Source organism: Marmota flaviventris, chromosome X (assembly GCF_047511675.1).
Source record: "Marmota flaviventris isolate mMarFla1 chromosome X, mMarFla1.hap1, whole genome shotgun sequence".
Taxonomy (NCBI): Eukaryota; Metazoa; Chordata; class Mammalia; order Rodentia; family Sciuridae; genus Marmota; species Marmota flaviventris.
In genome coordinates, this window is record NC_092518.1 from 93663347 (window position 1) to 93688068 (window position 24722).

Below are 24722 nucleotides of genomic sequence, written 5' to 3' on the forward strand. Positions count from 1 at the left end.
GAAAAAAATTGACCATGTGAGAGTCACTTGATGGAGGGGTTAAGAGTGACAGCATGTTGTGTTGAAGAAACTGCAACAGGCCTAGCATGCCCACAAGAATGTGTGCAGAGGAGAGACCATGAAATAACTAGCTTCAGAAATGGATCTGAGCCACATCCCTTGGGACTTTGAAAACCATGCTATAATTTTTTTATATATTTATATATTGAAATTTATATTATAGGAACTCAGTGAGTGATTGTCATCTATTATTATTTCTATTAAAAGGCATATGAGAAAGAGAAAAATAAACTCCATAATCATATTCAGATTTCTACTTGGATTCGTGGGTAGTTGGTGGTGCTATACATTAATACAAGGGATTCCAAGGTAGTGTAGTAGTGGATGTTTGGTGCACCACCCACATCCCTTTTACTGTGCATTCCCCAGCTACTATGAGTTTTGGTTGATAACTCAGTTATCCCACTCTCAGAAAAAAAAAAAAAAAAAAACAGGGCCCAAACCAAAGGTAAGTCACTTTACCTTGGAGGTTAAGCCCACCCATAGATCTCAGGCAATGATTGGTTGTGGATAGTCCAAATGTCTAGTTATCTGGTTTCAAGGTGGGACTCATGATATAACGTGTGCTCCAGCATTTTCCCATGAGATCATACTGTCTGTAGTCTCCAGCTGAGATCAAATACTTACTTAGCTTTTACCTCTACCATATCCTGCTTTCCTCACTCTTTTCCTTTGAGAGCATTCTCTCAATAAGTAATCTGAACAAGAGTTTCCATCTTAAGCTCAGCTTTTACGTAATCCAACCTAAGACAGATAGAAAAGCAAATTTCATGGCGTGGAACGCTATAGATTCAGTTTGGGACATTGAAAATGAGGTATCTGTCATAGCCTGTGAAATTGCTGATAATAAATAAACATAGACAAATTTTAAAAAAATAAAATGAGGTACCTGTAAAATATCAAGATGGATCTATTTGAAACAGTTGTATATTCAGGGTTTGGAACTCAAGAAAGAGGTCTGATCTGGATAAACAGACTTAGGAATTGTGAGAATATAAATGATATGTTAAATCAATGGGAATGAATGAAGTTATGCAAGGAAAGCATTTAGGAAAAAATAGAAAAGAAAAATGTATCAATATTCAAATGATAGAAAATTGAAAAGCAGCCTACATAAAAACCAAGAAGGGAGGCCAAAGAAGTGGAGAAAAGCCTATTTACAGCAACATCATTAACACTACAGGACAACTTTCAGTAAAGTGAGATAAATGCCAGAAAGAATTTCAGAAAAGTGTGACGAATACCAGAGAGGTCAGGTAATTTGAAGAAATGTATTTAGTGAATTGGATCATTGGGAAATTATTAATTGCTGAAACTCACTATGCAAACATGTTTACACACACACACACACACACACACTTCATACATGTATTGGCTCTCTGTATCCATGGGTTCTGCATCTGCATATTCAGTCAAGCACAGATCAAAAATGTTTTAAAAATCTTTTTCTTGCAATTATAACCTAAATAATAAAGTATAACTACTATTTACATAGTATTTTTAATATTTTATTTTTTAGTTATAGGTGAACACAATATCTTCATCTTATTTTTATGTGGTGCTGAGGATTGAACCCAGTGCCTCACACATGCTAGGCGAGTGCTCTACCTCTGAGTCACAAGCCCAGTCCACATAGTATTTACATTGTATTAGGTATTATAAATAGTTTAGAGATAATATAATATATGTGGGAAGATGTGCATAGGTTGTATGAAAGATATCCCACTTTATATAAGGAATTTGAACATCCATGGATTTTGTTACCTGAGGGGGTGTCCTGGAATCACTCCCCCATAGACACTGAGAGACAACTGTGTGTGTATGTGTGTGTGTATATGTGTGTATACCATCATGCAAGTGTGCATGTACATACACACACACAGGCTTAGAATAGTAGTAGTGTGAGTAAACAGAAAAAAGCATATATATTTTAGAGTTCTAAATCACATTACCTATTGGTGTGGGGAGTAAAGGAAAGAATTAAATCAAATATTATTCTATTTTGAGCACTGAGAGGATAGTGGGTCATTTATTGAGATGGTGTGCACCTGGGGACTTAAAACATGGGCTTGTTTTTTCCAACAAGATGACCCAAGTCAAGGTTAAATTACCCCTGGTGGAAATGGCAGCTAAAGATCAACAAAACTGCTTACTAAACACAAAAGTCTGACGCCTATGACAATTCTCTTAGTCTACTATAACCTAAATTAATTAGGCAGACATGGAAACTCAGCCTACAGGTTGAAAATTAGTCACCTTCTTCTGACTTCATTCTCTTTTGAACCAAGCAGACAAAACTACTGGGTTCTGGACCTCCATCAGAAGAAAGATTACAAAGTGGTTATGTCAGAGACTGCTAGCTACTCAGAGCACATCTGCTTCCCTTTCTTGTTGGGCAAAGATAATCCACATTTACCAGCCTCTCTTGGAGCTAAGGATAGCCATATGACTGAATTCTAAGCAATGGAATGTAAGAGGAGGTAATATGTGATATTTCTAGGCTAAGGCTTTTAAGCAGCAATTACATTCCCTTCAACTTCTATGGCTAAATGCAGATTTCGACGAGGCCCTAAGATGGTCATAGACTCAGTTCCTGAATCACCATATTGGAGGAGAGTCTCCTGCCAACCAAGAACACCATTGTGTTATTATTTGAGTGAGAATTAAGCTTCTATTGTGTTTAAGACATTAAGGAGGTGGAAGTATAACTTAGCGGTAGAGCATGTGCTTAGCATTCACAAAAAGCCCTGGGTTAGATACACTGCACCACAAAAAAAAAAATATTTGGGGAGTATGTTACAGCATCTATCATTACACCATCAGCCCAAATTTGGAAAATTTCAGGCCTAGGTCCTTGCAAGATCTTTACAATCATCTTTCCTCAGCTATAACCATTAGAGAAAATCCTTCATAGGAAATAGGTAGATACTTCTATGCAAATATATCCCTACTAAGACTCTGGACAACCCTAGGATGCAGAAAATATTTGGAACACTTATTTGAGCAAGATAACCATTTATTGGGTAGACATGTAATTTACCACTTCCATAATACGTACCATCAATGTGGCCACCATCAATGTTCAAAAAATAAAATCCTGTCTCCCAGGATTTTTGTTAGCCTCAAAATTGACATAAAACCTTTAAGCATACAAGCGTTGACACCTGCTCCTGATTCAAACATGGGCCTAGATTATCTTTAAGATTCCTTCACCCCATTAAAAAATGTTCCTGGAAGTCGGGCATGGTGGCACACACCTGTAATCCCAGTAGCTTAAGAGGCTGAGGCAGGAGGATCACAAGTTTGAGCCCAACCTCAGAAATTTAGCAAGGCTATAAGCAACTTAGCAAGACCCTGTCTCAAAATGAAAACATGTAAAGTACTGGGGATGTAGTTCAGTGGTAAAGTGACTGTTTTAGTCAGCTTTTTTCACTGCTGTGACTAAAGGACCTAGACAGAACAAGTGTAGATAAGGAAAAGTTTATTTGGAGGCTTACAGTTTCAGAGGTCTCAATCCATAGACAGCCCTACTCCATTCCTCAGGGCTCAAGGTGAGGCTGAACATCATAGCAAAAGAGGGTGAGAAAGGAAAGCAGCTCACGTGATGATCAGGAAGCAGAGAGAGAAAAAAAGAGAGTCTCTGCTTGCCAAATACAAATGTATACCCCAAACCAGGCCCCCAAAGTCCCACCTCCTCCAGCCACACCCCACCTGCCCACCACTCAATTAGTCCCATCAAGGGATTAATTTACTGATTGGGCTAAGATTCTCACAATCCAATCACTTCTCTTCTGAGCCTTCTTGCATTGTCTCACACATGAACTTTTGGGGGACACCTCACATCCAAAACATAACAACACTCTTGGGTTAAATCCCCAGTACATCATGGCAAATGGCAAATGGACATCATAACACCAGAAATGATTTCTGTTTGCCATTTTCCACAGCGGCTACAATGTCATCCTAGAGGTAGGTTTAGATAGTCTTAAGAAAATATTCTCAACCTCAGCACCCACCAAAATTACATCAGCCATTGACACCTATTTTGGGCAGCAATATTTACTATCTCCATAAACTAATGGTTGTGTCTAGCACCTTATATTATCTTGTTTTGTGGTAGAAAACTATTGATCAAGACTTCTTATCCCTGTATCAATTCCATTGCCTACAACCCAGGAATCAGTGATCATTTAGAACATAATAACTAGGCACTAGTGGAAGACTTCTGCTGCTGTATTTCCCATGAACAATACTTTATTAATTCATTAAACATTTATTGACTATGTACTAGATGTCAGGCTGGATTTCTATTATGGCAGATTTTGTGAGTTTGGGGACTAGACTCCTTCTCTAAGATGGACTGAGGTCTCTGGTAGTTTCCCAATATTTAGAAGACAAGGCTTTACTAGAGGAATGGTTGAGCTCTTTCTTAAGGTATCTACCAAATTTTGAAGTGCCATATGTTGAGAATAGAAACAAAAGAATGAAGACCAAAGCCTCTGAAGTGCAGTCCAAATATTCCAATATTTTGATTGAAACCTACATACTGTTAGAGGGATATCCCTAAGAGAGTCGAAGTAGAGGTGGAATGAAACTAACTAAAGCTGAAATGTAACTTCAATATTGCTCAATCTCTGATTAGATTAATGTGATTATCCCTTATCCTGCACACCTAACAGATGGAAAGAGAAAATTCTCACTGATAGAATATATTAATTTGACCTTCTACAGTTTTGTAGTATAAAATATCTATCATATAATAAAAATTAAAAATCATAGGCTGGAGTTGTGGCTCACTGGTAGAACTCTCACCTGGCATGTGCGAGGCCCTGGGTTCGATCCTCAGCACCACATACAAATAAATAAATGAAATAAAGATATTGTGTCCAACTACAACTAAAAAGAAATATTTAAAAAACTAGATATTTGAAAAGGCAGAGACAGAGGAGGCAATGGAGCAATGTCTTTAAATTACTAATAAACCAAAAAACAGTAACATGTAGACTTTGTACAACCACAAGCCTGAGATCCCAATTAGAATAAGACATGTTCCATGTTTCTATAAATATTTCACAATGTACTCTACAGTCATGTGTATCTAGAAAGAACAAATAAAAGATGAAAGCAAAAAATATTGGAAGACAGTGAGAAGTAGAGGTAAAGCTATACTTGAAACTAAAATGGGTAAAATGTGAGTTTTCCTTCAAAGACAAAAAATAATTCTTCAATCAACATAACATAATCCAGACTAATAATGCTCAATAAGAAACCAAAAACCTTTAGGTGTACAAAGAAACAAAAAAATGTGACCCAGAGTCAAGGGTAAAAAATGACCAGTAGATATCAACTCTATGGAGACACAAATGTTGCAATCAGAAAAAAAAAAAAGACTTTCACACTGATATTATAAATACATTTGAGGACTTAATAGACAATTAAGTTTTCATATATGAAAAACAAATATACAGGCATGGAATATCAGCAGAGAAATATTTACCAATACATTAATGTATGTCTACTTAAAATCAGAGCTTCAAATTACATGAAGAAAAATTCACATAATTAGATAATAGGGAAATTTTAACAGTAATTTATAAAAAAGTATTAATAAAAAGCAGTAAGGATATAGAAGATTTGAATTACATTATCAACTGTCATGACCTAATTGATATTAATAGAACTCTACAACCAACAACTGTACAATATTCACTAATTCACAGTGCATGTGGAATGTTGACTAAGATAGACAACATATTTAACTGTAAAAATTTATAAATTTTAAAGGATTGAATTTTCAGATGATATACTTTATTTGACTCATACTCACAAGAGCTAAATAAGGAATGCATTAAATGTGATATCTACAAGAGCACCAAATACCTGGTAATTAAGCAATATGTTTTACAATAATACATGGATCAAAAATGAAATAAAGAGAGGATCCAACATGGCTGCGGGCGTGGAGAGATCAAGTCTCTGACCTCTCCAGCTGCGTGGGCATAGGGAGTTGTAAATTGTCTAAATGTTGTTTGCTCAGGATCACTAGGCAATGCTGAGCTGACGTGGATCTGGGGCGAACAGTTTGGGCCCCTCAAAACACACACACGGAGCCCGGATCGGCTGCATTCAAGTTCGCCTGCTTCTCGTGACTCAGCACTAACGATCCCGCTGAAATAACTGGTCGGCCCGTCTGAACATACAGAGGTAAAAGCCAACCAAGCCTTCATAGGCAGTGGCCACAGGACTGAAATGGGGCTTGGGAAAGTCAGTCAGGACTCACCCGTTGCATTGGTCACCCGGCAAAGGGAATGAACGGTCACCATTTGCACGGGATACCACCTTGGCAGAGAACTGACGTCACGGGCGGAGGAGATAACTTCATTGAAACCAGCGCGACAGGTGTATAATCCCCTAGCCATCTCTCTCCACACAGCGGGGAAACCTTAAGAGCCCCTCCCAGCTCTCCCGTAAGGGCCCCTCCTAGCTCTCCTGTGAGCTCCATAGCCAGACTGAGGGAATCAAGAGTGGCGCGGGACTCGCGGCGTGGAACTCCCAGCTACCGCTCCCACCAGTGCTGACAACTGAGGTCTCTTGCACCAGCTACTGGGGGCATGGCTACTGGAGGGCAAGCAAATTCGCTGGGGGTTCTCAGCCCCAAGCTCTACAAACTTAGGGTCTGAGGGAGGCAAACAGGGAGAGTGTGCCCAAGCGTTCATGAAAACAGGGCTCCCAGGAGCAGCAGACCTGGTGTGTAACCAGTATTGTGGTAAGCATCACAGGTGAGCGGGGCCTGGCTTGAGGAAACACAAGAGAAGGCCCTAGGCACTCAGGATTGGAGACCCGCCCAGTCTGGGACGAAGAGCTGCTGCACAGTGAATGGTTCCCACCTATTGAGAGGAGAAGCTTGGCCCAGTGGGAACAGCTCCACCTACTGGAAGAGAAGTTAATCGAACTCTATGACTGCATTTATTATTATTATTATTTTTTCTTTTTCTTTCATTTTCAATTTTTTGTTGGTGTTGTTGTTCTTTAACTTTTTTAATGTTTTTAATTTTTTAAATTATTTTATTTTATTATTATTAGTATTATTTCTTTAAATTTTAATTTTCATTTTTTTATTATCATTATTATTTTTACAAAAAATTTTTTTTTCTTTCTTTCTTTATTTTCTATTTTTTTCTTTTGTCTTTTCATTTCTTTTCAATTTTCTTATTACCCCTTCCTTGAATTCTACCTGCCTACTCTCATTCTCTTTAGTGACTTCTTCCCTTCCCTTCTAATATACTTCCTCCCAAGCACCAAATAAATTTATAAGAATAAACAGTAACTCAGCAGTCAAACAGAACAAGAAGTAATATGAGCAGCATAAAAAAGCAAGGAAGAAAAGGAGTACAAACAATGAAGGAGAGCCTAAATATTCAGGAGGATCTAGAGTCATTAGAAAAATGGTCATATAAAGATTTCAAGGAATACCTTAGACAGATGGAATGGAACCTTAAAGAGGATACAAGACAGCAAATCCAAACAGTGAAAGAACACATTGAAAGTGAATTACATAAACAGATAAAAGAAGAAGTTAAGCATCTTTATCAGGAGATAGAGATTATAAAAAAAATCAAACAATAATTCTAGAAATGAAGGAAATGATAAACCAAATTAAAAACTCAATTGAGAGTATCACTAACAGAATGGAGCAAGTAGAAGCCAGAACGTCAGATAATGAAGACAAAATATATCATCTTGAAAAGAGTCTAGACAACTCAGAAAGACTGGTAAAAAATCACAAGAAAAACATCCAAGAGATATGGGATAATATAAAAAAACCAAACTTACGAGTCACCGGGATAGAGGAAGGTACAGAGATTCAAACCAAGGGAATGAGTAAACTGCTGAATGAAATAATTACCGAAAACTTTCCAGAAATAAAAAAGGAAACGGATATACAAATTGTAGATGTATACAGGACACTGAGCACACAAAATCACAGTAGACCAACGCCAAGACACATTGTTATGAAGATATCCAATATACATAACAAAGAGAAAATATTAAAGGCTACAAGAGAAAGGAGGCAGATTACATTCAGGGGTAAACCAATAAGGTTAACAACGGATTTTTCATCACAGACGATGAAAGCGAGAAGATCCTGGAACAACGTATTTCAAACACTGAAAGACAATGGATGCCAACCAAGAATTCTGTATCCAGCAAAATTAAGCTTCAGGTACGACAACGAAATAAACATCTTTCATGATAAACAAAAGCTAAAAGAATTTGCAGCCAGAAAACCAGCATTACAAAGCATCTTGAGCAAAACACTACACGAGGAAGAAATGAAAAACAATAACCGAAACCATTAGTGGGAAGTGCCTCTGTAAAGACAGAAGGCAGGGGGAAAGCTAATCATGGAGAAACAAACAAATTTAAAAAAAAAAGAAGATAAATAATCAAACATGGCTGGAAGTACAAACCATATATCAATAGTAACTCTAAACGTTAATGGCTTAAACTCTCCAATAAAGCGACATAGGCTGGTAACATGGATTAAAAAAAACAAATCCAACAATATGCTGCCTCCAGGAGACACATCTGATTGGAAAAGACATACACAGGCTGAAGGTGAAAGGTTGGGAAAAAATATACCACGCACACAGTCCTCATAAGCAAGCAGGGGTGGCCATCCTCATATCGAATAAAATCAACTTCAAGACTAAGTTAATCAAAAGGGATAAGGAAGGACATTATATACTGTTAAAAGGAACCATTCACCAGCAAGACATAACAATTATCAATATTTATGCACCAAATAATGGTGCTGCGAGGTTCATAAAACAAATTCTCCTCAAGTTCAAGAATCAAATAGACCACAACACAATAATTATGGGTGACTTCAACACACCTCTCTCACCATTGGACAGATCCTCCAAACAAAAGTTGAATAAAGAAACTATAGAACTCAATATCACAATCAATAACCTTGACTTAACTGACATATATAGAATATATCAACCATCATCAAGTGGATATACTTTTTTCTCAGCAGTACATGGATCCTTCTCAAAAATAGACCATATATTATGCCATAGGGCAACCCTCAGTAAATATAAAGGGGTGGAGATAATACCATGCATTTTATCTGATCATAATGGAATGAAACTGGAAATCAATGATAAAAGAAGGAAGGAAAAATCCTACATCACATGGAAAATGAACAATATGTTACTGAATGATCAATGGGTTACAGAAGACATAAAGGAGGAAATCAAAAAATTCTTAAAGATAAAAGAAAATACAGACACAACATATCGGAATCTATGGGACACAATGAAAGCAGTTTTAAGAGGGACTTTCATCGCCTGGAGGTCATTCCTCAAAAAAAGGAAAAACCAACAAATAAATGAGCTCACACTTCATCTCAAAGCCCTAGAAAAGGAAGAGCAAAACAACAGCAAATGTAGCAGAAGGCAAGAAATAATTAAAATCAGAGCGGAAATAAATGAAATTGAAACAAAAGAAACTATTGAAAAAATTAACAAAACTAAAAGTTGGTTCTTCGAAAAAATAAATAAGATCGACAGACCCTTAGCCATGCTAATGAAGAGAAGAAGAGAGAGAACTCAAATTACTAACATACGGGATGAAAAAGGCAATATCACAACAGATGCTACAGAAATACAGAAGACAATTAGAAATTATTTTGAAAACCTATATTCCAATAAAATAGAAGATAGTGAAGACATCGATAAATTTCTTAAGTCATATGATTTGCCCAGACTGAGTCAGGAGGATATTCACAACTTAAACAGACCTATAACAATGGATGAAATAGAAGAAGCAATCAAAAGATTACCAACCAAGAAAAGCCCAGGACCAGATGGGTATACAGCGGAGTTTTACAAAACCTTTAAAGAAGAATTATTACCAATACTTTTCAAGTTATTTCAGGAAATAGAAAAAGAGGGAGCTCTGCCAAATTCATTCTATGAGGCCAATATCACCCTGATTCCGAAACCAGACAAAGACACCTCAAAGAAAGAAAACTACAGACCAATATCTCTGATGAACCTAGATGCAAAAATCCTCAATAAAATTCTGGCGAATCGGATACAAAGGCACATCAAAAAAATTGTGCACCATGATCAAGTAGGATTCATACCTGGGATGCAAGGATGGTTCAATATACAGAAATCAATAAATGTTATACACCACATCAATAGACTTAAAGATAAGAACCATATGATCATCTTGATAGACGCAGAAAAAGCATTCGACAAAGTACAGCATCCCTTTATGTTCAAAAAATTAGAAAAACTAGGGATAACAGGAACTTACCTCGACATAGTAAAAGCTATCTATGCTAAGCCTCAGGCTGGCATCATTCTGAATGGAGAAAAATTGAAGGCATTCCCTCTAAAATCTGGAACGAGACAGGGATGCCCTCTCTCACCACTTCTATTCAATATAGTTCTCGAAACACTGGCCAGAGCAATTAGACAGAGGAAAGAAATTAAAGGCATAAAAATAGGAAAAGAAGAACTTAAATTATCACTATTTGCGGATGACATGATTCTATACCTAGAAGACCCAAAAGGGTCTACAAAAAAACTACTAGAACTAATAAATGAATTCAGCAAAGTGGCAGGATATAAAATCAACATGCATAAATCAAAGGCATTTCTGTATATCAGCGACAAAACTTCTGAAACGGAAATGAGGAAAAACACTCCATTCACAATATCCTCAAAAAAAAATAAAATACTTGGGAATCAACCTAACAAAAGAGGTGAAAGATCTATACAATGAAAACTACAGAACCCTAAAAAGAGAAGTAGAAGAAGATCTTAGAAGATGGAAAAATATACCCTGTTCATGGATAGGCAGAATTAACATCATCAAAATGGCGATATTACCAAAAGTTCTCTATAGGTTTAATGCAATGCCAATCAAAATCCCAACGGCATTTCTTGTAGAAATAGAGAAAGCAATCATGAAATTCATATGGAAAAATAAAAGACCCAGAATAGCAAAAGCAATTCTAAGCAGGAAGTGTGAATCAGGCGGTATAGTGATACCAGATTTCAAACTATATTACAGAGCAATAGTAACAAAAACAGCATGGTACTGGTACCAAAACAGGCGGGTGGACCAATGGTACAGAATAGAGGACACAGAGACTAATCCACAAAGCTACAACTATCTTATATTTGATAAAGGAGCTAAAAGCATGCAATGGAGGAAGGATAGAATCTTCAACAAATGGTGCTGGGAAAACTGGAAATTCATATGCAACAAAATGAAACTGAATCCCCTCCTCTCGCCATGCACAAAAGTTAACTCAAAGTGGATCAAGGAGCTAGATATCAAATCAGAGACTCTGCGTCTGATAGAAGAAAAAGTTGGCTCTGATCTACATATTGTGGGGTCGGGCTCCAAATTCCTTAATAGGACACCCATAGCACAAGAGTTAATAACAAGAATCAACAAATGGGACTTACTTAAACTGAAAAGTTTTTTCTCAGCAAGAGAAACAATAAGAGAGGTAAATAGGGAGCCTACATCATGGGAACAAATTTTTACTCCTCACACTTCAGATAGAGCCCTAATATCCAGAGTATACAAAAAACTCAAAAAATTAGACAATAAGATAACAAATAACCCAATCAACAAATGGGCCAAGGACCTGAACAGACACTTCTCAGAGGAGGACATACAATCAATCAACAAGTACATGAAAAAATGCTCACCATCTCTAGCAGTCAGAGAAATGCAAATCAAAACCACCCTAAGATACCATCTCACTCCAGTAAGATTGGCAGCCATTATGAATTCAAACAACAACAAGTGCTAGCGAGGATGTGGGGAAAAGGGTACACTTGTACATTGCTGGTGGGACTGCAAACTGGTGTGGCCAATTTGGAAAGCAGTATGGAGATTTCTGGGAAAGCTGGGAATGGAACCACCATTTGACCCAGCTATTGCCCTTCTCAAACTATTCCCTGAAGACCTTAAAAGAGCGTACTACAGGGATACTGCCGCATCGATGTTCATAGCAGCACAATTCACAATTGCTAGACTGTGGAACCAACCCAGATGCCCTTCAATAGATGAATGGATTAAAAAATGTGGCATTTATACACCATGGAGCATTACGCAGCACTAAAAAATGACAAAATCATGGAATTTGCAGGGAAATGGATGGCACTAGAGCAGATTATGCTTAGTGAAGCTAGCCAATCCCTAAAAAACAAATACCAAAAGTCTTCTTTGATATAATGAGAGCAACTAAGAACAGACCAGGGAGGAAGAGCAGGAAGAAAAGATTAACATTAAACAGAGACATGAGGTGGGAGGGAAAGGGAGAGAAAAGGGAAATTGCATGGTAATGGAGGGAGACCCTCATTGTTATACAATGTGAGCGGAATGGGAAAATAAACAAGGAGAGAAATGAATTACAGTAGATGGGGTAGAGAGAGAAGATGGGAGGGGAGGGGAGGGGGGATAGTTGAGGATAGGAAAGGTAGCAGAATACAACAGTTACTAATAGGGAATTATGTAAAAATGTGGATGTGTAACCGATGTGATTCTGCAATCTGTATTTGGGGTAAAATTGGGAGTTCATAACCAACTTGAATCTAATGCATGAAATATGATATGTCAAGAGCTTTGTAATGTTTTGAACAACCAATAAAAAAAATGAAATAAAAATGGGAATCATAATTATTTCAAACTAAAGACAATAAAATACAACATTAGAATTTATGTTACACATCTACAACAGAGCTTAAAGAGAAATATGTAGGTTAAAAATAAAGAGTGATTAAAATAATATTCTCTGTTTCTAAAAACAGGAAAGGATGAAGAAATTAAACCGAATATAGGTAGAAAGAAAGAAATAATAACAATAAGAGCAGGAGTCATTCAAATAGAAAACAGGCAAAAAAAGAAATAAAGTGAAAACTTTTTACTTAAAAAATACGTTTGATAAATCTCTAATACGACTGTTACGAAAAAATATATATATATATAAATTATCAATATCATGAATGAAAGTGACGGCACTACTACAGACCTCACAAATATTAGTGAAAAAAGGAATTTTTAAACAACTTAATGCTAATAAAAACAACATAAATTTATTGAACAACACAGTTTATTAAACCTGGAAAAATAGAAAATAATAATCCTAATAGCCTTATATTTGTCAAAGAAATTGAATTTGTTTTTTAAAACATCCCCACAAAGAAAATACTAGGGCCAGATTATTTTACTGATAAAATTTATTGTCATGATTTAGATATGAGAAACCCCCAAAAAACTCATGTGTAAGACAACAAAGGAAAATTCACAGGCAATATGATTGGATTATGAGATCTTTAACCTAATAATTGCATTAATCCACTGATGTGGATTAACTTGGTGATAACTACAGGCCAGTATGGGGAGGTTGGAGGAATTGGGTCACTAGGGGCATGACTTTGGGGTTTATTTTTTGTCCCTGGTGAGCAGAGCTCTCTCTCTGCTTCCTTGTTGTCATGTCCTGAGCTGCTTTCCTCCACCATACCCTTCCACCATGATGTTCTGCCTCACTTCTGGCACAGAGCTATAGAGTTGAGGGGGTATGTGGATGAAGACCTCTGGAACTCTGAGCCAAAACAAACTTATCCTCCTCTAATTGTTGTTGTCATTTCTTTTGGTCCCAGTGGTTAAAATGTTGACTAAAATGCTTATGAAAATTTTAATAATACAAATTTTCTACCAATTCTTTCAGAAAATAAAGACACCCAAACTGTTTTATGAAGCCAAATATAACCCTGATATGTAAAACTGATGAACATTAAAAGAAAATTATAGACCGTTCTCATCATAAACATAGATGCAAAAATCCTTAAAAAATGTTAGCAAATATTATCCAGCAATATATAAAAATTATAATAAAAAGGATATCATGAACAAGTGAATTTTATCCCAGAGATTTTAAGTAACATTTTTATGTTTCTTTTTTAAAAAGGCGATGTACTATATTAACAGAAAAAAGGCATAAAACCATGAAATTGTTGCAACAAGTAGCAATAAAAAGAGTCTTGAAAAAATACAAAATTTATTTAACATAAAAATGAATTCATAGAAAATTAGGAATATAAGGAAAATGATATGTATAAAAAATCTTCAGGTAACATTAGATCTCAGAGTAAAATTCTGGATCATTTTCTTCTTCAGCCTAAACATGGCAAAGATGTCACCATTTCTATCAACACTATGTAACATGCATCAAAACATTCATGAAAAAAATTGAAGAAACCTGAAGTAAATGTAAATATATACCACATTAATAGACTGGAAGATTCAATATTGTTCCGATGTTTATTTTACTTAGATTTATTTGTTAATTAATTGAAATCCTCATCGAAAATCCAGAAGCCTTTATTGGAGTCATGGGTAAGTTGATTCTAAAATTTATTGATAAATTTTATCAAAGACTTTTTTTAAGATAGATAGATAGAATTGTAATATTTATTTTTTAGTGTTCGGCGGACACAACATCTTTGTTCGTATGTGGTGCTGAGGATCGAACCCGGGCCGCACGCATGCCAGGCGAGCACGCTACCGCTTGAGCCACATCCCCAGCCCCAAAGACTTTTTTAAAAGTCTTTGATAATGGGACTGGGGTTGTGGCTCAGAGATGGGGAAAAAGAAGAAACAATATTTGTGCAATGAATTCATGGTTTCATTAAGTATGGCATCTCAACCATTCAGGCCTGGCCTGGGACTGGGATTTGAAGGGATGCCCAGAAGCCTCTGCTGTAAAAAGAAAGCCAGAAGCCTCATACATACCTGTTGTTTTTCCTAAGGGATGGTCCTGTTTCAATTTTACATTTCCCCATTTCTGTTTCCACCCTCTTAGGTACCTCACCCCATGCCAGGCTTCTGTAAATTAGCAATTTCTTTTCCTCTATGGAAATGTTTATTTTCATGGAATTAGAAGTAATCATGTCTGTGTTCATTAAAACATTATTGTTAATAGAGAAAAACCTGGAAATAACATAAATCTTACAATAAGGGCTAATTTAAATAGATGGCAGCAGATCTAATAGTCTGAAATACTGTGTAGAAAATGAAATGCTGTTATAGAAAAATCGCACATGGTGTGGGAAAAATTCATAAGTGAGAAAGATAAGCAATGCAACAAGTCTCTGTGTGTATGTGTGTGTGTGAGTGTGTCTGTGCAAGTGCACACACATGCATGTGAGAGACACGCATGCACACTATTGGAGAGATTTTTCTTGGTGCTCTTCTAGATTTCTGCATTGGATGCAATGTGTGTTAAGGAAGAGCCGTGAGGGGCACCTTGTGAAGAATCTGAGAGCACAGACCAGGGGCCTGCAGCAAGGTTTCCTTCAGGTAATGAAATTGATTTTTGTTTGTTTGTTTAGGTACTGAACCCAAGGGTACTTTAGCACTGAGCTACATCCTCAGCCCTTATTATTATTTTTTTTTAATTTTGAGACAAGGGTCTTGCTAAGTTGCTGAGACTGGTCTCAAACTTGCAATCCTCCTGCCTCAGCCTCCCCCAAAGTGCTGGGATTACAGATGTGTGCCACCACCCCCAGCCAGACAATGAATTTGGAAAAAGGCACAGAGTATTAAAAATGAACTCCAGGGGCTGGAGTTGTGGCTCGGTGGTAGAGTGCTTGCCTAGCATATGCGAGGCACTGAGTTTGATTCCCACACCACATACAAATAAATAAAATAAAGGTCCATCAAAAACTAAAAACTAAAAAAAAAATCTTTGATAAAATTTTTAAAAAGACTTTCAATATCCAAAACAAAACTAAAAAAGAACAAGTTGGAGGGGTTTACACTGCTTGACTTTAGGACTTACTCTCTAGATCTATGGTATACATGAAGATGTGGTATTGGCATTAGGGTATACTGATGAGTGAATGAACCAGAATAGGGAATTCAAAAATACCTGCCCACATATATAGTCAGTAAATTTTTCACCAAGTTTCAAAGTTAATTCAACAGAGAAAAGAAAACTATTTGTTGAACAATTGTTACTAGAACATTGAATATCTATGGAAGAAATGAATTTCATCACTGTCTCAGTCTATACAAAAAAACTAATTCAAAATGGATCATAAAACTAAATCCAGATTCTTGAAATAGGCAAGAATTTGGGGAGAACAGTCTACTAAAAAGAAAGAAAGACAGTGTGAGACAAAGGAGTGAGAGAGAAATGAAGAAAGAAGGAGGGAAGAAAATAATTGATGAATTTGGCAACCTGTCTTTATTGAACCTGAAAATTTTACTGATAAAAAGACATCATTAAGAAAATTTATAGAAACAAATCAGAATGTTGGTTACCAAAGTCTGGGAAGAAGGGGAAAAGGTGATTTTTTTGCTTAGTGGATATAGCATTTCAGATTTGCAAGATAAAAAGATTTAGAGCTCTATTTCATAATAATAATAATACATTTAACACTAATGAACTGTACAACTATAATGGTTAAGTTTATGTTTTCTTACTACATTAAAAATATTTATGTTGGCATTATTCCTAATGCTGAAAAACTTAAAACAAATGTTCATCAAAAGGAAATGGTAAATAAATTGCAAAATATTCATAAAATAAAGTGCCAGTAGACAATTTTAAAATGTATTACTGATACATGAAAAATCATGGATTAATTTTAAAATGCACCTCTGTTGAGAGAAATAAACGAGGCACAAAAATACTGACTCATTCTATCTATATGAAATCCAAGAATGGAAAAAAAATATAGCCGGGCATGATGGCACACTCCTACAGAAGGATCATGAATTCAAAGCCAGCCTCAGGAAAAGCAAGGTGCTAAGCAACTCAGTGAGATCCTGCCTTTAGATAAAATACAAAATAGGGATGGGGGTTTGGCTCAGTGTTCAAGTCCCCCTGAGTTCAATCCCCTGTATCAAACAAACAAAAATATATTAATTTATGGTGATATAAATGAGAACTGTGGTTGCCTCTGGAATGGAAGAATCACTGAAAAGTGGGGGAAGGAAAGTTTTAGGGTAATGGACATAATATATATTATGCAGATCTATGCAATTATCAAAATTCACTGAGTGGAATGCCTAAGATGTGTAAATTTTATTTCATGTAATTATATCAATAAAGACATTTTATTACCCTATATGCATATATGATTACATGACCAGTGTGATTCTACATCACCTACCAAAAGAAAAAAGAGAAGTTATACTCATTTATGTATAATGTGTCAAAATGATATTCTACTGTCATGTATAACTAATTAGAACAAATTTAAAAAAGACAATGTGACATCATTCTATGTGAAATAAACTAGTCACAAAATCGCAAACAGCTCCCTTGCCCATTCATTGACTGGGTTATTTATTTATTTATTTATTGGTGCTTGGCTTTTTGAGTTCTTTATATACCCTAGAGATTAGTGCTCTATCTGATGTATAGGGGTAAAAATTTGCTCCCATGATGTAGGCTCTCTGTTCACCTCACAGATTGTTTCTTTTGCTGAGAAGAAACTTTTTTAGTTTGATTCTTGGTTTTAATTCTTGTGCTATAGGAGTCTTATTAAGGAAGTTGGGGCCTAATCCAACATGATGAAGATTAGGGCCTACTTTTTCTTCTATTAGACGCAGAGTCTCTGGTATAAGTGGGGTGACTCTAAATAGGGTAGGGAGGCAGAGCATGAGAAGAAGATTACCACTAAATAGGGAAGAGAGGTGGGAGGGAATGGGAGGGAGAAGGGGAATTGCACGGAAGATGAAAGGAGACCCTCATCGTTATACAAAATACATGTATGATGATATGAGGGAAAAAATGTGTCACATTTGATTGGGTAGAGAGAGGTGATGGGAGGGGAGGGGAGGGGAAGGGGGCATAGGAAGGGCAGCAGAATAAAATAGACACTAGTATTGCTGTATGTATAAACGTGGCTGTATAACCAGTGTGATTCTGCAACCTGTACACTTGGAAAAGTGAGAAATTATACCCCATTTGATTCAAATGTATGATGTGTCAAGATCATAGTATTATCATGAGCAACTAATAAAAAAATGTTAAAATAAATGAAAAAAATGTTAAAAAAAATAAAGACAGGCTGAGAATACAGTTCAATTGTAGAGTGATTGCCTAGCATGAAGTCCTAGGTTCAATACCCAGTATTGAAAAAAAGAAAAAGACCAACAATATCAAATATTGCCAGTAATTTAAAGCACAGGAAGCTCTCCTAACTTACATTCAGGAAAGTAAAAGAGGGAAAAATTTTGATGGTGTTTTAAAGTTAAATATATACTATCCCTTAGCCTAGAATTTCTACTTCTAGTAACTTACCCAAAAGAAATTTAAATATGTGTTCATAAAACCATTTGTATAAAAATATCCACATCACCTTTATTTCCAATAGCCAAACCTGGAATCAGCCCAAATGCCCATCAGTGAGAAAGTGAATAACTAAATTGTGCTATATTCATTCAGTGGAATACAACTCAATGAAAAGGAACAACATATACATGCAATTATATGGATGGATACCATAGTCTTTATGTTGTATGATTCCACTTACATGAGATTTTAGAACAAGCAAAATTTATTTAAGGTAAACAAACAGAAAAACAGAAGTTGCCTGTGGTTGGGGGAGGCATAAATTTACTAAGGTATACAAGGTACTTTTCTGGAAAGAAGAAATTGTTTTATATAAGGAGTCAGCCATGTTTGTCTGTAAAGGTACAAACAGTTAATATTTTAGGCATTGCAGGTCATATGTGGTTTCTGTTACAAAATCTTTCTTTTTTTTTAATAATGTAAAATATACCATGGGCCACAGTTTTCTAATCTCTATTCTATATCAGGAGAGAAATCTAGATTATATTGTTGTGCTTCTTTACCATAATGTTAGAGAAATGATATGGGCATTTCAACAAAGTAATAATAATAATAAATGAATTAGGAATGGGTAGAGGTATAAATGAAATAATAATGATAGAATGTTGATAATTGTTCAAGGTTGGTGTGGGCACATAGATATTGTTGTATTATTCTCTTTTTTTCTGTATATTTTTAATTTTAAATAATAAAAAGCTTTAAAAGCATGATTGAAAGAGCCCTTAATGGGAATTTTGTAGTTACAGGTGACTATATTATAAAATAAAGAAGTTTAGTGTCAAAGCTTCCGATTAAAAAAAACAGAAAAAGAGCAACAAATTAAACACAAAAAAGTAGAAAGGGGGAAATAATAAGAATACAACTCAATCAAACAGGAATTAGGGATACAACAAAGAAAAATCACCAATGTCAAAAGCTGAATTTTAGAAAAGATTAATAAAATTGACTATCCACTAAAAAAAAATGACCAAGAAACAAAAGAGAAAACATAAATTGTCAGTATTAGGAATGAAAGGCTGAATAATGCTGAAGACCCTAAAGATACTTATTTTCTAAAACTTTGTCAGTAAATTTGACAACTTATATGAAATGGACATATTCCTTTAAAGTCATAAGATGAAAGAGAAATTTTGAATAGCCCATTTTTAATAGTAAAGGCATTCAATCTGTAACAAAGTCTCTACACAAAGAAGAGAACAATTGGAATCTATTGAAGAGAGTTAAGTAAAGGAATGACATGATCAAATTCCATTTTGAAAAGAGCACTCTGCAATGTGTAGAAGGGGTTTGAGAGTGATAAAAGTGAATGCGGAGATAATAATTAAAAGTGGTTGCCAGGGGTTGTGGGGAGAGAGGTATGAATAGAGCACAGAGAATTTTTAAGGCAGTAAAACTAGTTTATATGGTGCTATAATGGTGAATACATATCATTATATCTTTGTCAAAATCCACAGAACATACATCACCAAAAGTGAATCTTGTTGTAAACTATGGACAAACATACCACTCTGTTGATAATGGGGGAAACTGAATATGTGGGGACAGGAGATATGTATGGACTCTCGGTATTTTCTACTTAATTTTGCTGTGAACTTAAAACTAAGGAATAAAGTCTATTAAAAGAAAATGTAATGGTTGTGGTAGCTGGAAGAAGATAGTTGCTTAGACTCAGGACAATAGTAAAAAAAAATAGAGAAAAGAGAAGAACATTGGAGGTTTAAGAAGAAAGAAACAGCTTTGGAGTATGGGTTACAGAAAGTAAATTATTCAGTGAAGTATAATGTACTTATCAGACAGTATTAAGGGCCATTTTAATTAAGAAGTATGACATTGGCAACAAAGTAGACATGCAGACCAATGGAATAGAATGGAAGACACAAAGACAAGCCCACGTATTTACAACCCTTTGATACCTGACAAAAGTGCCAAAAATATATGTTGAAGCAAATATATATTTGGAGCAAATGGTGCTGGGAAAACTGTATCCATATGTAGACAAATGAAATTGGATACCTATCCCTCACCCTGCACAAAAGTCAAATCAAAATGTGTATTAGATAAGAAACGAACTTTCAACTGCTAGAAGAAAACATAAGATCAACACTCCATCGTATAGGTGCAGGCATTGATTTCCTCAACAAGATCCCTAAAGATCAAGACATAAAACCAAGAATCAATAAGTGGGATGCCATCAAATTAAAAAGCTTCTGTACAGCAAAGGAAATGATTAAGAGACTTAAAGAGAAAGCCTACAGAATGGGGGAGAATCTTTGCCAGCTGCTCCTCTGACAAGGAATTAATATCCTGAATATATAAAGAATTCAAAAAACTTAAGGTTAAAAAAAACCCACAAATAACCCAATCAATAAGTAGGCAAAGGAACTAAACAGACAGTTCTCAAAAGAAGAAACACAAATGGCCATCAAATATTGAACATCTCTAGCAATCAGGGAAATGCAGATCAAAACTACATGGATTTTGTTTTGGTTTTGTTTTTTACACCCCCCTCCCCCTTTAATTTTGTTCAGATGACAGCAGAACCTGGAGAAGCTGTTGCTACTATTGATGCACAACATACTGCTATTATTGGTTTATACACACACACACACACACACATATATAATTTTGAATTTTTGGAAACTTTAGCTGTGCTGTCAACTTTGGAAAAAGTATCCCAGTTTACCGTGTTGAGTTGGTATTGTACAGAATTTAACAGTCATATTGATCTAAAAATGTTAAACTTATTTTTTCCATTCGTACAGGGGTAATGCACTGTATCAAATATGTAAGGTCTTATCATATTATATGGGTTTGATTACAGAAACTAACAAAGTATTCTCTAAATAATGAAAAAAAACTACATGGAAATTTCATCTCCCTCCAGTCAGAATGGCAATTAACAAGTATACAAATAATAATATATTCTAGTGAGGATGTGTGGAAAAGGTATAATCATACATTGTTGGTGGGAATGCAAATTAGTACAACTGCTCTGGAATGTAGTGTGGAGGGTCTTCAAAAGACTAGTAATGGAACCGCCATATGACCCAGCTAACTCACTCCTTGGTATTTATCCAAAAGAAGTAAATTTAGTATACTAAAGTATACACCTATATTTGCATACAAGCAAGAGTATAACTAGAGAATAGAGTTCTAGAAGTGCAAATGTTGTGTTACAGTACAAATGTACAAATGTACTTTTTAAAAAATTGTTGTTGTAGATGGACAGTATGCCTTATCTATCTATTTATTTTTATGCATACTAAGGATCAAACCCAGTGCCCCAAATGTGCTAGGCAAGTGCTCTGCCAATCAGTGGATTGACAGCCCCAGCCCACAAATGCACCTTTAATTTTGATTAAAATTATCAATTTTCCCTCCAAATAGGCTTTACCAATTCTTAGTCTTGCAAAATGCATATGCACACTCTTTATCCCATACCTGTATTCACACTGGACATTATTAATTTTAAAAGATTTGCCAAACTCATGAGTGAAAAATATAATGTTTTTGTTTGTATTTTTTCAGTTGCTAGGAAACATGATCATTCTAAAATTCATGCCTCAACTCATGATCTCCAAACTTGTATTCAATATCAAGTGCCTATTAAAATATATAATGGACAAAGTTAAGTCAATTTAACACATCTAAAATAAAAATCCAAATTTGGAAAATATTTTTTAAAAATGAATTAAAATATGGACAACAATATCAACTGAAATATGAGGGAGTTAAGATGACCAAACTGAACCAATCTTATGCTCAAACCTGGTTTGAAATCTACTGCCTACAGCTTTCTCAGATTTGGCCCCATTTTGGTTCCATATTTTGTATATAGCTTTCTGTTGGACATCCTGAGTCATCAAACCACTATAAAATTGCATATTTTAGCTAACTTTGGTCTCTCTTCAGGGCCTATGTCTCATTATTTCCCCTTCAGCTCCAGGCACCAAAATCACATGTAAGTGAAATACCAAATCACAAGATCTCATCCTAATCCCTAGGGTACACCCTGTCCTCCATGAGTCACCTATCTTCTGTTTCCTTTGTTTTCTCACATGTACAGTGCTCTAGATATAGCAGGTGCCTCATGGACTCAAAATTTAAGGGGCAGTCAAGATTTTAAATTATTTAGAAGGGATCATCCTTGTCTTATCTACAGGTTGCTTTCTTAAGTAAATTAACCAAGGGCTCTTTGAACGTAAAAAGTGGAATTAGGGAAATAGCTATTTCTAAGACGAAATTAGCAGTTAATTTTTCCAGTTCTGAATTATGGTATATTTAATTGATAATAATCATAAAATATATTATTTTACAAAGAAGCTATGTGCCAGAAAATGTGCAAGAAGTTTCATACTCATCTGAACCTAGGAAGTAGGAAGTAAGCATTAATATGCTTTTTTTACAAATAAGGAAATTAAGGCTCAGGGGCTTTAGGTGACTTGCCCAAGTTAATATATAGCTCTTACACAGTAGAGCTGGAATTTGATTCTTTCATGTTTCTTTGATTCCAGAGCCTATAATTTTGCCATTGCATCTCATGATCACACCAAGCCAGTAATACCCCTAGTTTCCCTGCATGGATTTCTTAAAGAATGTTCCTAAACAGCTGGTGTAAGTTACTTTGGAGACAGGACTGATTGTAGGATATAAATGAGGGTTTCTCATATCTTTTCAAATACATCACTTGCATTTGATTTAATGGACTTAAAGTCTCCAAAATCTCCAAGAGGGAACTTTTCAGCCTCGCATCTAGTCACCCTAGAAATAAAAAAGGTAGAGAGTAGTGATGATAATTGCCAGCAGCTTTAGAGTAATGTCCCTTCCCAAGAATGGTTTACAGTAATACTATTAATACAAACACATTTTTCTCCTTTCTCACCCTCCACCCCATGGAAATTATGTATTCTGAGCTAGATTGAGATTGTGAAGAGAAATTAAAAGTTAAAAATGCAAGCTAACTCAAGACAAGGGAACAAATGCAGGTATGCAGATCCCAGAAAAGGAATGATACCACTCTATGCAATACCTCACGTAACTGGAAAATGCTAGGTTATTTCACTTACTCACAGCTAAGTGATGTAGCACCAGGTTTTCTGCGATTAATAGTGATGGTCAGTGGTTGCAATTCCCACTGCCTTGAGGCATCTGTAGTGGGAGACATAGGGCAGGAGATATAATGCAGCAAATGATTCCTGCATTTACCTTGATCTATTTTTCTCTTGTGGGATAGGCCATTTTAAGGGGCTCATATGCTTTAATCACAAACTGATTGGTTTAAATGTAGACTAAACATTTTTTTATTTCAAGGCACAAATGTATTATCATAGTAATATATGCAATGTGGACTCTTTTGAAAGTATATTTTTGCTTTTTCATTCAAAATTATTTTGCTTTTTAAATTTTACATATCTATGGAGTATAGTGTGATGATGTACATGATGTGTAATGATCATAGCCAAGTATTGGCATTTATTACTGTTTGTTCTTTTTAGATACACATGACAGTAGAGTGTATTTTGGCATATTATACCTACATGGAGTATAACTTATTCTAATTAGGATCCCATTCTTGTGATTGTACATTTATTCTTGACTCTTAATGTACAAACTGCTATTTCTAAGGCAGTAACACCAGTGTTTGATAGCTAATTTTCTTTCCATGCATAGTCTCAAGGATGCTTCAGTCATCAAACCCTATTTAGTTCTGTCCAACCCGAATTTTTTAAAAAAGCAATACAAATAGAGATTTCCGTTTCTCTATAATAATAATGTCTTACATTTGCACAATGCTCTTTAAACTTCCAAGTGCTTTCACATCTATTACCTATAGCCTGGAGATTCCATTTCTGGCTGCACCAACTTGTTATCAAGTAGAGATAATAAAGCAGTGAGCTCTGTGCAATCAAATCTTGAGAATAAAAGAGTGTAACCACTCTCTTATTAAGGAATATATCCAGCTGTAGCAGTGCATCTGGAAACCTGCCAGAGGCAAAGGCTAATGGGAGCTGCAGGCATCTGAGTACTCGCCTGCACTTTGTGTTAGAAAGCATCTTTTAGCCAAGGAGCTCAAAGCCCTTTAACTAAGGGAATGGCTCCAATAGACCTTGAGCAGCTGGAGAAAACTACACCAGCCAAACTTACTGCTCATAGAGTTTAGAATGGTAGTCCAGGATCAGTGCCTACCTGTAGCAGAATAGTCAAAACATTTGATCAAGCAATTCTCCAAATGTGACCTTGGATCAGCTCCATCAGC

The 24722-nt window shown here is 35.6% G+C and overlaps 1 protein-coding gene across 1 annotated transcript in view; it reads right to left on the minus strand.

Moving 5' to 3' along the window:
• Gucy2f (guanylate cyclase 2F, retinal) overlaps positions 1 to 24722 on the minus strand; it is a 98822-nt gene that overhangs the window by 31377 nt on the left and 42723 nt on the right. Inside the window, 1 exon segment of the mRNA XM_027934292.2 lies at positions 23129 to 23211. Within this exon segment, the coding sequence (XP_027790093.2) occupies positions 23129 to 23211 (83 nt within the window).